Source organism: Myotis myotis, unplaced genomic scaffold (genome assembly GCF_014108235.1).
Source record: "Myotis myotis isolate mMyoMyo1 unplaced genomic scaffold, mMyoMyo1.p scaffold_m19_p_5, whole genome shotgun sequence".
In the NCBI taxonomy this organism is placed as follows: Eukaryota; Metazoa; Chordata; class Mammalia; order Chiroptera; family Vespertilionidae; genus Myotis; species Myotis myotis.
In genome coordinates, this window is record NW_023416357.1 from 31,493,643 (window position 1) to 31,509,666 (window position 16,024).

The 16,024-nt window shown below is 36.2% G+C and overlaps 1 protein-coding gene across 6 annotated transcripts in view; it reads right to left on the reverse strand.

Annotated features, from left to right (window-relative positions):
• Positions 1 to 2,402: 2,402 nt before the first annotated feature.
• ERCC8 (ERCC excision repair 8, CSA ubiquitin ligase complex subunit) overlaps positions 2,403 to 16,024 on the reverse strand; it is a 41,086-nt gene continuing 27,464 nt past the window's right edge. For 5 of the 6 annotated variants that reach the window (XM_036309852.1, XM_036309850.1, XM_036309856.1 and 2 more), the window contains 3 exons: positions 14,728 to 14,925; positions 9,570 to 9,650; positions 2,403 to 2,722 (listed from right to left, as the gene is read on the reverse strand). In XM_036309852.1, the coding sequence (XP_036165745.1) occupies positions 2,654 to 2,722; positions 9,570 to 9,650; positions 14,728 to 14,925 (348 nt within the window). In that variant the 3' untranslated portion in view covers positions 2,403 to 2,653. Of the gene's footprint in view, positions 2,723 to 9,569; positions 9,651 to 13,358; positions 13,514 to 14,727; positions 14,926 to 16,024 lie in introns of those variants that run through there. The other variant, XM_036309851.1, reaches the window with a different exon arrangement.

The window sequence follows — 16,024 nt, forward strand, 5'->3', positions numbered from 1 at the left end:
CAACCAACTGACACTCCAGTTACAGGGATAGGCCGGGGCACCCCACTTTTGTTTTTTAACAAAGTATTTTACAATGGCTTGTATTTCTAGGCAGCTAAACTTTTTCCTTTTGGATGTTTACCTGATAAGCTTCTGGTGGTGCCAAGTGGCCTTTGCTGTGAGCTGTGCTCCCTTCCCTAGAGTGTCCCAATCAACCTTAGGCGAACTAGGAAAGCAATGGTGGCATCAGCTCTATTTGTGCATGAGACCCTTTGCATACTGACAAGCAGCAGCTCTTAGGAGAACCCATGCACATGTGGCAGAAGAAGTAAGGGAGTGGAGGGAGGAGAGGGGTTTCCATGAAATGACAGCATGTTGAATATACCGTTATGTGTAACAAAGAGATGCTTGGAAGAATGCCACTAAAATGTCAGTGGTGGTTATCTCAGTATAATTCTGCATGACCATCACTTTTTTTGGAAAATGTTTTATGTTGCATGAATTTTTTGCAATGAACATGTATACCGTCATCTCCTGGTATTTGTAGGGAATTGGTTTCAGGACCCCCCATGAAAACCAAAATCTAAGGATGCTCAAGTCCCTTATATAAAATGGTATAGTACACACATCTTTCCATTACTTTAAGTCATCTCTAGATTATTTCTAATACCTAATACAATGTAAATGGTTGTTATAATGTATTAGTAGGGAATAATGACAAGAAAAAAACTGTATGTGTTCAGTACAGACACAACCATCATAGGCCTAATTAGTAACAATGTTAGTAACAATGTAACTTTCTTTTTTGGGGAATACTTTTGATTCACAGTTGGCTGAATCTACTGATGTGAAACCCAGAGATGTGGAGAACGGACTGTATTTATATAACTAGAAAGAAGCAATACACTCTCTTGGGTTCTGACCTAGTTTGCAAAGACATTGCTAAACGCACCAAAAAGGTCAGAGTCGTTGGTAAATATGGGACCCGTTATGGTGCCTCCCTCAGGAAAATGGTGGAGAAAATTGAAATCAGCCAGCACGCCAAGTATACTTACTCCTTCTGTGCAAAACCAGGATGAAGAGGTGAGCTGTGGGGACCTGGCATGAGAACAGTAGCTGGTGGTGCCTAGACCTACAACACCGTTTCTGCTGGCACAGTGAAGTCTGCCATCAGAAAACTGAAGTCTGCCATCAGAAGACAGAAGCTGCACAATTTGAAACATTACTAGCCTATAATAAATGAGTTAATTTATGTTAAAAAAAAAAAGGAAGCAATACAGTTATTTGCAGTTTTGAAGAAAGATTTATTTTTTTCTTAAAAGTAAAAAAAAATATTCCAATTTCAATAGCACTCTCAAAAGTCATAAGCCTCCTATCCTCACCAAGGGGAGCGAGGAAGTAAGAGTAATAGCTTAAGAAAATCAACCATAAAGTAAATGTATATAAAACATCTGTCCAGAAAGGTTTAATATGAGGTCTAGCACTTATACACTTAAAAACTCGACAACTGCATACTTGATATTCAAGCTCATAAAAACTTCTTTTACACGTTTCTTGCTGATAAGAACCAGGAAGAAAGGAAATACAAGATTAGCTTTATGATAATAACTTATGGGTTGACACAAAAAAGAGTAGACAGTAAACTAGAAATTTTATGACATTTCACGTTTAAGCCTGGTTCCCTGTCAGGAAATTTTCTGTCTTGATGACTGAAGTAGAACTTGGTCACATCTTAACAAGATTCAGAGAAAGGAAGTTCAAGTGTGAGTACAAGCTGCCATCTGCTGTGTTAAAATAAAGGCAACATGGGATTTTCCCCAAGTTAAAAAAATTCCTGTGGTGCACTTTTTGGATTATGGGAAGAACTGAATCCAAAAACATTTAACATAAAGCTAGACAACAGTCAACTAAATGAAATCACTACAAAAACCAAATACAGGAATAAGAAAGAATAAAACATTTTTATGCTAACTTTTCAATTATTATTTTTTATATAGTCATCCTCGGTAAAATTGTCCTTGAAAGTGAAAATTAACAGACTGATGGTGTAGCCAGTAGACAGTCAGTGCTGTTAACCACCACTTGCTCATCCTCAGAGCATCACACAGTCCGCTCAAGACCCCACATGGGGTGCCGTGACTTATCTCCTTGTACTATAGCAACAGGGGCTGCCCTAGGTCACAGCAATTGGGATCAAGAGATGTGTTTTGATTAAATATACTATATAGCAGTCTGTTTTAGGATTTCATGAAAATACTAACCACATTTTTTGGTTGTTGTTAATCCTCACCTGAGGGTATTTTTCCATTTAATTTTAGAGAGAGTAGAAGATAGGGGCAGAGACACAGAGAGAGAAACATCAATGTGAGAGAGACACATCGATTGGTGGCCTCCCGCCCACATCCGGACCAGGGCTGGGGATCTAGCCTGCAACCAAGGTACATGCACTTGACCAGAATTAAACTCACGATTCTTCAATCCAAGGGCTGACGCTCTATCCACTGAGCCACACCAGCTAGGGCAATACTAATCACATTTTAAAATATGAGGAGAAAAATCACCCAAATTCAGAGCTAATTTAGCTATCACTGAACAGTTAAAAAAAAAAAAAAACTGTAACAGTCCATTTTAAAATTTTCATTAATAGAGACACAAAGGTACGTAGGATTGACATTCATCCTTCCTCATCACTGCTGCTCCAGGCATCTTCAAATGCTGGATTTAAATGTGATCTGGTTGAGGTCTAAAAAGGAGAGAAAGAAAGATTTGATTAATTTATCTCATGATTTTAGGTTCACAATATAGTTATGAAATATATCAGATAAAAAACAATTAGATATTTTGAAGGAAATAATTATTATAAAACAAAGGTAATGTAAGAAACACCTCACATACTATCCTACCTAATAAAGGGTAATATGCAAATTGACCATCACTCCAATACACAAGATGGCCACCCCCATGTGGTCAAAGATGGCCACCACAAGATGGCCAGCAGGGGAGGGCAGTTGTGGGTGATCAGGCCAGCAGGGGAGGGCTGCTGGGAGGGACCAGGCCTGCAGGGGAGGGCAGTTGAGGGTGACAGGCCTGCAGGGGAAGGCAGTTAGGGGTGACCAGGCCTGCAGGGGAGGGTAGTTGAAGGTGACCAGGCCTGCAGGGGAAGGCAGTTGGGGGCAATCAGGCCGGCAGGAGAGCAGTTAGGCATCGATCAGGCTGGCAGGGGAGTGGTTGGGGGTGATCAGGCTGGCAGGCAGAAGTGGTTAGGGGCAATTAGGCAGGCAGGCAGGCGAGCAGTTGGGAGCAAGCAGTCCTGGATTGTGAGAAAGATGTCCGACGGCCTGGTGGGATCAGGTGTAAACGGGCAGTCAGACATCCCTCAAGGGGTCCCAGATTGGAGAGGGTGCAGGCTGGGCTGAGGGACACTGCCACTTCCTGTGCATAAATTTTGTGCACCAGGCCTCTAGTATAAGATAACGTAATTTCATTTTAAATAGACATACCAGACTTTATCTAAATTATCTACATTTCCCTCAAAGCAGTTACCTCACAACACATACATAACATGTGAGCTCATGAGAGTGTGTGCATGGGCACTTGTGCACCACACACACACACACACACACACACACACACACACACACACACATACACACCATGATGCTATTGCTTAATGTATTTCTGCAACTCTTTGGAATTACCTGGAGAAAGTAACAAATTACCATCCATATAGCTAAGACTGAAATCAGGTCTACAGTCTGACTAGACAACTTTTTATTGTTTGGATGGACCTGACTTTTATAAATAAGCAAATATCCAAAAATGAAGAATAAGGTATTCATCAACCTGAGTAATACCATTTTTGGTTCAAAAAGTAATTTAGGTTATAAGCTGTGAGGTTTATTTATTTATTTTTTATGGTTGGTAAGGGGGTTCAGAAGCAATGCAAAAATGTGTCAGAAATGGTAACATGTTTGTCATTAGCACTAGGTTTCCCTGGGAGTTTTCTTGGAAAGATAACATGCATTTGGGTGATGTTTATTTAAAACAATAAAACATCACAGTATTCTTACAACTTTAGAGTCATACCTAATAAAGGTAATCAGCAACTAGAAGAATTTTAATTATTTGTGGTATTTTTAAATCAACTCACTTTTTTAGGAAACATTTTAAATGGTTACCTTCTTATTCTCTGGCAAATGACTGAAGGGCTTTAAGATGGTCTCTTTTTTTTTTTTTTTTTTTGAGTGTCCGGGCATTATGAGCCAGGTTTACTTCTTATTCTGCAGCTTTTACATTTGCTACAAGGCCCCAAATTACCACCAAGACTACTCAAATTATCTTACATGTACTGCTTTTTACAACATACAGCAATATTTTATGATAAGGGTAATCCCTAGTGTATGTCTGAGAATGTTCATTTCCTTTTTGATGACCAGGATGACAAAATTTTATAGTTCAAACAATGATAATGGTAGAAAAAGTAGACTTTCCAGTAAATACCCAGAGTATCAGCCAGGATGGTTGTAAACAATATATTAATTTAGGTATTCTTTATGGCTGTCCTATAGCTCAGAGTCTATTACTAACCTAATGTTGGCTATTATCACTATTAACTATTACTAAACCTAATGTTGACTGTCATCACTTAGGTATACAAATGAAATTCCATTGTACCTCAAATGTCCAGATACCAAACTGTTACCAAATTTCAGCTAGCTATTCACTTATTCCTTGCAGCAGTCTATGTGTTTGCAAAAGTAGCATACTTAACTGTATTCATTTATTCTTTCATCCAAATGTTTACTGGGTTTATAACTTAACTACTAGGTTATCTAGTGAGAGTTTATTCAAAGATGCATTGTCCTTAAGGGCAAGGTGATTCTTTGTCCCTACTCTATCTTTGGAAGTCTTTAACTCTGCCTTACACATCTACCAAAAACATCCCTAGTTGGATAAAGCATATAAAGGTCAACCATAATGTAACCTATTAAACATTTAAATTTCATTTGGAGACTCAACAGACAAGTAAAATTATATTTTACTGTATATTATTTTTGAGCAAAGAAACAAAAATAATTAAGTGAAAATTGAAATGTAGTTGTATATAAATGTTACTGTTTATAGTAGTAACAATATAGTAGTAACATTACTTCTTATACTGTAATGTATTATAGGAAGTATATTTTATTGCTAAAAATCACAAATAAAACATCATACTTATAGTTAAAAGCTGCAGTAAAAATATGGATGGATGTGGTACACATATTACTGGCGGGGGACCCACTGATCAAATGTAACTACCAACAGTTTTCTCTACAACATCTCCTCCTAGTGGACATCCTTCCTATGCTTGAACATCTCTACCTTACCAGGCTGCCTGTTCTATTGACAGATAACTGCAAATGTCATGGAGATCGGAAAGCATGAGTTTAGAGTGGATCTAATCCAGGTCCAAAAACTGGGAAAGAAGAACAGAAACAAGCATCTACCACACATACATCTTGATAAAGCCTAAATTTCTTAATGGTCATTACTGGAAAGTCTTCATAGGTAGAATATAGGGTTGTTAGTGTCAGCAAGTAATTATACACTTGCATAAATGATAAATAAAACAGTTCTGTATTGTGTGACCCAAAATGAAGTAAGATTCTTCGTGAGAGGTCAGATTTAGACTATAATGTAGTTGACCTATAGATCTCAGAAAGGAAAAATTGATTAAGAGTTATACAGGCTTGCTTTGACCACAACTATTTTAGGAAGAAGAGGCCAAAAGGCAGATTACTGATATAATAAAACAGCCTGTCAATTAAATAACAGGATTTATACTTCAAAACCATAAAATTTGTTCCTATTACCCAATACCCATCAAGTTTCTAATGCAGAACTAAATTCCTCCCCTATCTAGGATTTCAGAAGAAACACCCATAATGGATTATATCTTGGTTGATGGGGAAGTAAATCTCACCTAAGGGTGAATCTGAAAGGGATCCTAAAAACGATTTTTGCTTTAATGATATACACTTGTCTCAGACCACTAATAAATGGCAAAATGGGGATTCAAATCCAGTTACCTACCAGTTTTATTATTACTTAATTTACCTGAAACTAAAGACTAAGTGAGTGTGTGTATGTGTAGTTGCCTCTCTGGGAAACTGCAGGAATTATTTATTTTATCGTTGAGATGGAAAACATTTAAATATGAGTTAAACAGTAAATATACATGTCAGGAACAGAGTCTTGTATAGACGGACTTCTCCACTGGGTATCTGTAAAATGATCACATTCATGTTCTACCTACATTCACAGAAATCCTTCAAACTAAAGTTTTGTGAAAATAATCTTAGAACATACCATTTTATATTAATACTAGAGGCCCAGTGCACAAAAATTTGTGCACTCGGGGTAGGGGGGTCCCTCAGCCCGGCCTGCACCCATTTGCAGTCCAGGACCACTTGGGGATGTCCACCTGTTGACTTAGGCCCACTCCCTGGGGGATCAGGCCTAAGCTTGCAGTCAGACATCCTTCTGGCAGCCAGGGAGCCCTCGGGGGATGTCCAACTAAAGGCTTAGGCCCCTAAGGGATCAGGCCTAAACCATTAGTTGGACATTCTTAATGCTGCCACGGAGGTGGGAGAGGCTCCTCCAACCACCTCTGTGCTAGCCAGCTATGAGCCAGCTTCTGGCTGAGTGGCACTCCCCATATGGAAGTGCACTGACCACCAGGGGGCAGCTCCTGCATTGAGCGTCTGCCCCCTGGTGGCCAGTGCGCATCATAGCAACCGGCCATTCTGCCGTTCAGTCAATGTGCATATTAGCCTTTTATTATTATTATATAGGATGTCCCTATTTCCCCCCTTTTGCCCCCTCTACCCAGCTCTTGCCCCCCACTTCTCTCTGGCCATCGCCATACTGTTGTCTGTGTCCATGGGTTGTGCATATATTTTCTTTGGCTAATCCCTTCTTTAAATTCACTTCTTTAAATTTTTATTTTCAGATAAGTGCTTATAACTGCACTATTATATATTTTCTATTACATCATTTAGAATTAAGATTTTTTAATTGAACCCTTGTAAATTTTAGCACAATTTAATAAATTATGCTAAAAGCAATTAGGAGATTTTTCATGTAATGCAGATAAATTTCAATTAATATTTTATTAATTTTTAATTTTTTAATATTTTAATTTGAAATAATCTCATACATATAAAAAAACCTACAATATACTACAGCATATTATATGTACCCTTCACCCAATTTCTTAGGTGTTAATAATTTAAACATAACCATTATACAACTAACAAAATTTGGAATATATTTTTCTTATAATGTCTTTAATGTTACTTAATCCATTTACTTTGTTTTTGTTAATCTTCACCCAAGGATATTTTTCCATTGAATTTTGAGAGAGTGAAGGGAAAGGGAGAGACACATTGATTGGTTGCCTCCTGCACATGCTCTGATAGGGACTGGGGATCAAGCCAGCAACTGAGGTACATGCCCTTGACTGGAATCTAACCTGGGACCCTTCAGTCCACGGGCTAATGCTCTATCCACTGAGCAAAACAGGTTGCAGCTTAATTCATTTACTTTTAATCTATATGTGTCTTTATATTTAAAGTGGGTTTTGTTTTTGATTCACCCTCATAATCTGTCTTTTAATTGGTGCATTTATGCCACTGACTTTCAGAGTGCTTACTGATAGAGTTACTACCATATCATGCGGCTTCTGGGGTCACCCACGGGGCCTGGATGGTGGCTCACGTTGGCGGCTCCCGCTGTCCTGCCCTGCCTGCAGTATGCAAATTAGCCGCCATCTTTATTGGTGGTTAATTTGCATATCTCGCTGATTAGCCCATGGGAGGCGTAGCAAAGGTATGGTCAATTACCATGTTTGTCTATTATTAGATAGGAGAATGAGAATGATTGCTATCTTAAAGCAAAACAGTATATTTTGAAAGATAAGGATTTACAGCTCTAAAACAAAAATAAAGCTAACTTGCATATCTCTATTTTATTTTCTCCTTATTCAGGTGAACTTCCCATATACAAAAATTTTTCTAGATGAGGAGTTCAAACTATGACTACATAATAGGGAAATAAATAATCATAATAACATGCTATCTTTATAAAATAAGCATTTTAGTTTTCTTCTATTGTCCTTTTTCCAAACATACATCATAGTAGATTAACTTTTATTTTCATTTGGTAAATAATTGTTATACTTCCTAACTGGATCTATACTGTTTTAACTTGGATTTAATGTATATAGTGATTTCCAAACAGCAGGACATAGCAATTAAATAATAATGCAAAATAAATGGCTGAATCAAATTACTTGGCCACATTGAGCTTTCTACAGAAGAATATTCGGTCACTTAAAGCTGCTATGCACTAAAACTAAACAGGGCCATAATAAACCAATTAGACACATGATGAAATCCGGAGGTATTCATACAGCGTTTAGCCGGCCACTTGAAGATTTGTCATTGTCTTTTTTTTTCTCTTTCATTTAGATTAGGGCCAAAATAAAATAATTAACAGGCAATAAGGCGATTAGCAGTGCTTGGTAAAAGAATATCTTTGGTACGAAAGATATCACCTACAGATAGCTTAATGTAAATGGCCGGTTGCTCAGTGGTTAGAGTGTCAACCCATGGACCAAAGGGTCTCGGATTCAATTCTCCATCAGGATTTAATTCTCTGTCAAGGGCATGAACTTCGGTTGCAGTTTCAATCCCTGGCACCTGAGGTCGCTGCAACATGCGGGAAGCAACCAATCAATATGAAAGAGACACATTGATGTCTCTCTCTCTCACTTTTCCTTTCTCTCTCTCCCTCTTCCTCCATTTCACTCTCTCAAAAAATCAATGAAAAAAATATCTGCAGGTGAGGATTAACAACAACAGCAAAAAGTAAAAAAATACAGAGTCTACTACTTAAGACTATGGATTCATCTTTGTTTACACGTCACATTTTTAAGGCATTTTAGTCATACTGTCATATTTGTACCAATTTATGCTCTAAGATAGGAACTAACAGACTGCTTGCTATGTAAATTGGTAAAATTTGACAGTGTGAAAAAAGAGCCTTAGAAATGTCACCTATTCTATCCAAAGAAATAATCAGAAATATAAATAATTTATGAACATCTTTGATTTGTTAATAATGATCAAAAGAAATGCCTATAAATAAGTAAATATTTATAAGTAAGTTGTGGTATATAAATGACAGAATGCTATATTATTAAAACAATAGTTATTAACGACATGAAAAAGGCTTATTGTACAATATTAAGTGAGAAAAGTTGATACCAAGTTGTATGTCCAAGCATGATATTAAATGTGTTAAAAAAGACACATGCACAGAAAAAAGTAGTAAGTAAAAATGTTAGTAATTAATTTAACTTTTAGAAATTTGTTCCTCTTTTAATATTTTCCTGAAATTGTCAAGCATCTTATAACAGGCAAATTATTTTTAAAATCAGAAAATAGAAAGAAATGCTTTAAAAATTTCTCCCACATAAAGTAAATTAATAAACGTTTCTTAATGATTTAGAAGTCACTGTACAAATCTGTACAAATAATATTTACCTCCTCATCATCAGGCACTGGTTCATTTAAGGATGGTACCCAAGCAAGGATATTGCAGTCTCTGCTACCACTGTAAAGTTCCTGTAACACAGAAAGCAAAGATGTGACTGTGAGTTAATTTAAAGCTGGTACTAATTTGAAACACTTTAACCACTCATATTCAATATAGTACTGGAAGTCTTAGCCAAGCAATCACATGAGAAGAAAAAATAAAAGGCATCCAAATTGGAAAGGACGAAGTAAAACTGGCCTAAAAACATGTCATTATTTGCAGATGACATGATACTGTAGAGAACCCTAAAGATTCCACACGCACACACACACACACACACACAAAATACTAGAACTGATAAATTCAGCAAAGTAGTATGATACAATATAAATATCCAAAAATTGCTTGCATTTTACATACCAATAATGAACTATCATAAAGGGAAGATATGAAAACAATCCCACTTATAAATGCACACAAAAAATAAAATACCTAGGAGTAAATTTAACCAAGGAGGTAAAAGATGTGTACTTGAAAAATTTTAAAACACTGAAGAAATGGAAAAAGACATAAATAAATGGGGGTATATACAGTGCTTTTGGATAGAAAGAATTAATACCATTAAAATGTTCATACTAACCAAAGCAATCTAAAGATTCAGTGCAATTCCTATCAAAATGCCAATGGCGATTTTCACAGAACTGGAACAAATAATCCAAAAATGTATATATAAAACAAAAGACCCCAAATAGCCTTAGCAATCTTGAGAAAGAAGAACAAAGGTGAGTTATCACACTACATGATATCAAACTCTACTAAAAGGCTATAATAATCAAAATAGCATGGTATTGGCCTAAAAACATATACATAGATCAATGGAACAGAATAGAGAGCCCAGAAATAAACTCATCCCTATATGGTCAATTAATATGTGATAAAGAATGTAAGAACATACAATGGGGTAAAGACAGTCCATTCACTAAAAGGTGCTGATAAAATTTAACATGAGAGAAAAAAAAAGAGAGAAACTAGACAGCCTTCTTACATCATACACAAAAATAAACTCAAAATAGGTTAAAGAATTAAATGTCAGTCCGGCCGCTTGGCTCAGTGGTTGAGTCAAGGAGTTCAAGCTTCGATGCCTGGTCGGGCACATGCCCAGGTTGTGGGCTCAATCCCCATGGTGGAAGCAGCCAATCAATGATTTTCTCTCATCATTGATATTTCTATCTCTCTCTCCCTCTCCCTTCCTCTCTCAAATAAATAAAAACATATTTTTAAAAAAGAATTAAATGTCAGACTCAAAACCATAAAATTCCTAGAAGAAAACATAGGAAGTTAAATCTCTAATATTTCTCGTCGTCATGTTTTTTCTGATATATCTCATTGGGCAAGAGAAACAAAGGAAAAAATAAACAAATGGACTACATCAAACAAAAAAAGCTTTTGCACAGCAAAGGAAACCATCAAGAAAATAAAAAGACAACTTACTGAATGGGAGAAGATATTTGCCAATGATACATCCAATAAGGGGTTAATATCTAAAATTTATGAAGAACTCCTACAACTCACCAATAAAAAATCAAACAATCCAATTTAAAAATGGACAAAGAACCTGAATAGACACTTCTCCAAAGAGGACATACAGATGGCCAATAGACATATGAAAAGATGATTGACATCACTAATCATAAAAAATGCAAGTTAAAACCACAATAAAATGTCACCTCACCCCTGTCAGAATAGCTACCATCAATAATCAAGTACTGGTGAGGATGTGGAAAAAAGGGAATCCTTGTGCACTGCTGGTGGGAATGCAAATTGGTGCAGCCCATACAATATGGAGGGTCTTCAAAAAATTAAAAATGGAACTGCCTTATGAACTAGCAATTAAATTTCTGGGTATATACCCGAAGAAACCCAAAACATGAATTCAAAAAAACATATGCACCTGTGTGTTCATTGCAGCATTATTTACTATAGCCAAGATATGGAATCAACCTCAGGCCCATCAATAGACACGTGGATAAAGTGGTGGTACATATATACTATGAAATGAAAAAGCTTCCCATTTGTGACAGCATAGAGAGATCTAGAGGGTATTAGGCTAATAAGTCAGAGAAAGACAAATACCATATGATTTCACTTATATGTGGAATCTAAATAACAAAATAAACAAATAAAATGGAAACAGACTCATAGATATAGAAACCAGACTGATGGTTGCCAGAGGGGAGGTGAACTGGAGAATTGGGGGGAAAGGTGGATAAATTAAGAAGTACAAATTGATCATGAGGATGTAAAATACAGCATAGGGAGTATAGTCAATAATATTGTAATAACTATGTATAGTGCCAGGTGGGTACTGGAAGTATTAGGAGGACCACTATGTAAAGTATATGATTATCTAACCACTATGCTGTACACCTGAAATTAATATAAAATAATACTGAATATAAACTATAATTGAAAAATTACAGCAAAAAAAAAAAATTACAGCAAAAAATCAGGAAATTCACATTGATATATTACTATCAGCTAATACTTAGATCCCATTTAAGTTGCAACAATTGTCCCAAAAATGACCTTTAGAACAAAAGGATCCAGTTTAAAAAGCACATGCTGCTCTTAGTTGTCATATCTCTTTACTTTCCTTCAATCTGAACAGTTCTTCAGTCTCTGGCTTTCCTGACCACGACAATTTTAAAGATATACACCAGTTATTTTGTAGAAAGTCTCTCAAATTTTGTCTTACATTTTCTTATAACTAAATTCTGGTGATGCATCTTTGCCAGGAATATCACAGCATTGATGTCCCATAACTAGAATATTAACTTTGATCATTTGATTAAGGTAATGTATGCCAGGTTCTTTGAAGGTAAAAGTACTCATTTTGCCTTTTTAATTAATACTTTGTAGTGTGGTACTTTGAGATATGTAAATATCCTATTCTTCATCAGACTTTCAATTTATTAGTTTACTTATACCAGAATGGATTTGTGCATCCTTAATTTAATCAACGGGTTATAAACCATTATTATCTTTATTTATTTTCATGTTGGGTATATCTTGTTATATTTATGATAGAACTAGAGGCCCGGTGCACAAATTCGTGCACAGGTGGGGTCCCTAGGCCTGGCTGGCGATTGGAGTCAATCGGGGCCAGCCAGGGGAAGGGACCACTGGAGGTTGGCTGTGGGAGCACACTGACCACCAGGGGGCAGCTCCCGCGTTAAGCGTCTGCCCCCTGGTGGTCAGTGCGCATCATAGTGACCAGTCGTACAGTTGCATAGGCTTTTATATATGTAGATTACTATAAGTATCAGTTTTGTTTTCAGACAGTGAGTTTTGTGTAACATTTAATTTGGAAAAGGTTTCTAATGCTAAATGGATGTAGAAGTGCTACTTTTTAAAAAAAATATATTTCATTGACTTTTTACAGAGAGGAGGGAGGATAGAGAGTTAGAAACATCGATGAGAGAAAAACATCGATAGCTGCCTCCTGCACACCCCCCACCGAGGATGTGTCCACAACCAAGGTACATGCCCTTGACCGGAATCGAACCTGGGACCCTTCCGTCTGCAGGCCGACGCTCTATCCACTGAGCCAAACTGGTTAGGACCTCCCTTTTACTTTTGAGATTTATAATTACCTTCCTTTCCCAGAAATCATAATTGATGAAACTGCGTAAGAGTTGGAAGCTTTCTGATATAGTGCAATGATTCAAAGCTGAGTACATAGCATATAGAAATGGTATTTGTCAGGAGGCAACTGGCCCCAGGTTTCTGGCTGTCCCAGGCTTACCCTAACTATTCCAGGGATGGAGGGGAATCAGTATTTTGGCACACTTTCAATCCATTCTAGGCACAACTGCTAGGAAGCTCTGATGTGTTGGAAACAATGATTTATCGTCAGAATACCTGGATTAAAATCTTGGCTGTGTCTCTGTCTCTGGACAAGAAAAGAGGTGCAATATTCTAATAATTTATTTGAATGAATAATCATTCTCTGTCAGTAACTACTTGCAAGTTTGAGACATGTCATGGCATCTCTCTGGTGGCTTTAATTTTCTTCTCCCAGAAGTAACACTAAAAATATTTAACTACTAGTACACCAGGACACTGATTAATCAGAAGAGATACTGGCCATAAGGTAGAAGCAGGTCCCTTTTAGTTTGTTGGGTTGAGGTGAGGTCTGGGAGATCCCAAGGGAGAGGGTGAAGCTAGAGGTCACTTAGGGATCTTGGTGCAACAACTATTTAACAGACAGTAGGACATGTATTTGAATATTTTAATAATGGGTATTGCCATAATGATGCATGCTGGCTGAAAAATCAGCCCTATATATCTTACAGCATAGTGTCAGGCACAAATTAATCAGTACTAATAATTGAGTAAGAGCTCCATTGGGTAGCACTTAAGTCACTCCTAGCTCTAATATTCCATAATTTTCATTCTATCAGTATTTAACTTTCATGAGCCTCATTTTCCTCTTCTATAAAAGTGTGAATACCAACACTCTTGCTATATTAGACTCATTTAAAGAAGTACATGAAGTAATTTCTGTAAATATTCTCTGAAAAATCAATCCACTCCATGGGTGAGATGAAAGAGAAAGGTCACGATGTTAAACTAACAGTTATAGATATGTATTTAAGAAATTATGTAAGTTGCATTAACTCAAAAGCAAACTTATTAGCTACTGGCAGAAAATAAGGAAGAAATAAACAAAATTTGACACAGACTCATATATACATAAATCAAGATACACAAACTGTATTTTAAGATTAGACACATATATTCTATTTTCCCAAAAATATTGTTTGCAAGAATTTATTTTAATTTGCCCAAGGTTTTCTAAATAAATGGAGCCCATATGCAAAAGAAAGAATGTATCTCAATGAAGCTGTTGAGTATTATATATTGATTCATATATATATCCTATACCACCTAAAAATATATTCTATATTAGCCTTTATTAATGAACCCTAACTCAAATGTGAATTAAAAATATAATTCCTCATAATTAAATTATAATTTATTCTGATACACACACACACACACACACACACACACACACACACACACACACATACATTTTATATACAACGAGTCTGGCAAACTAACTACCTGAATATTTTAAATTCCCATTGGTATCATTCTTACCTGAAAATTAGACTGAAATACACAGCAGTCAACACTTTTATAATGTCCCTTAAGCATAGTTATCTGTTCTCCTGAGTAAATTGTATAAACAGCAATGGTGCTACCATATGGTACAAAAACAAATTCTGAACTGCAGCCACAGGAGACGGCGAATTTCAATCCTTTCCTACTGTCATTATAAACTTTTCCGTAATTCACCTGTGGGATGTAAAATCACAAAGTTACTTCTTAAATCTGAATTAAAAAGATAAAGACTAGAAATATTTACTTGAAATATTAGAATATACTATAAAAGGGTTCTTACATATCTAAAGAAAATGACCAATGCCCTAATATAAATAAGGGCCAATGACATAAATGTACATTTCAAAGAAGGAAATACAAATAGTAAAAAACCCCACAAAAAAAATGTTCACATTTCAACCTTGATAGAAATAAAAAGACAATTAAGGCATCCTTAAAGAATAATTCTCACCCTAGCCAGTTTGGCTCAGTGGATAGAGCATCAGACTGTGGACTGAAGGGTCCTGGGTTTGATTCCGGTCAAGGACATGTACCTTGGTTGCAGGATCCTGGCCCTGGTCGGGAGCATGTGGGAGGCAACCAACCGATATGTCTCTCCCTCTCCCTTCCACTCTCTCTAAAAATCAGTGGGGAAAAAATATCCTTGCGTGAGGATTAAAAAAAAGAAGAAGAAAAAGAGTTCTCAACAATTTAGGAAACATTTTAAGAAACCATAAGACACTCAATATGGGTATAAGGGAGGTAAACATGGAGGCACTTAATTTGGGCATTCCTTCTAAAGGCCAAATGGTTTGTTATGCAACAAAAATACAAAGATACTGTACTTGGTGGGAAATAACCTTTTATTTTAAAACATTTTAAATTATGGTAAAATATATATAACATAAAATTTGCAATCTTAATCATATTTAAGTGTGCAGTTCATTGACATTAAGCACATTAACAACTGTACAACCATCACCACCATCAGTGTTCACAAGTCTTTTCATTTTACAAAACTGAAACTCTGTACCCATTAAACAACAAAGATATTCTTATTCCTTAACCTAGTAACTACTCCTAGGAATTTATCTTAGGGAAATAATTAAACAGCAGAAAGCTGTATGCCAAGAGGAATTCAATGCAGCATTAATTCAAATGGCAAAATAACTGAGATTCTATGTAAATTTCTAGTAATGTTACATAAATTCTATAGTTTATATAGCAATTAAAAATGATAATTATGAAAATTATGCAGAAAATAGAAATGCAGAATTCTCGGCCCTATCCCAAT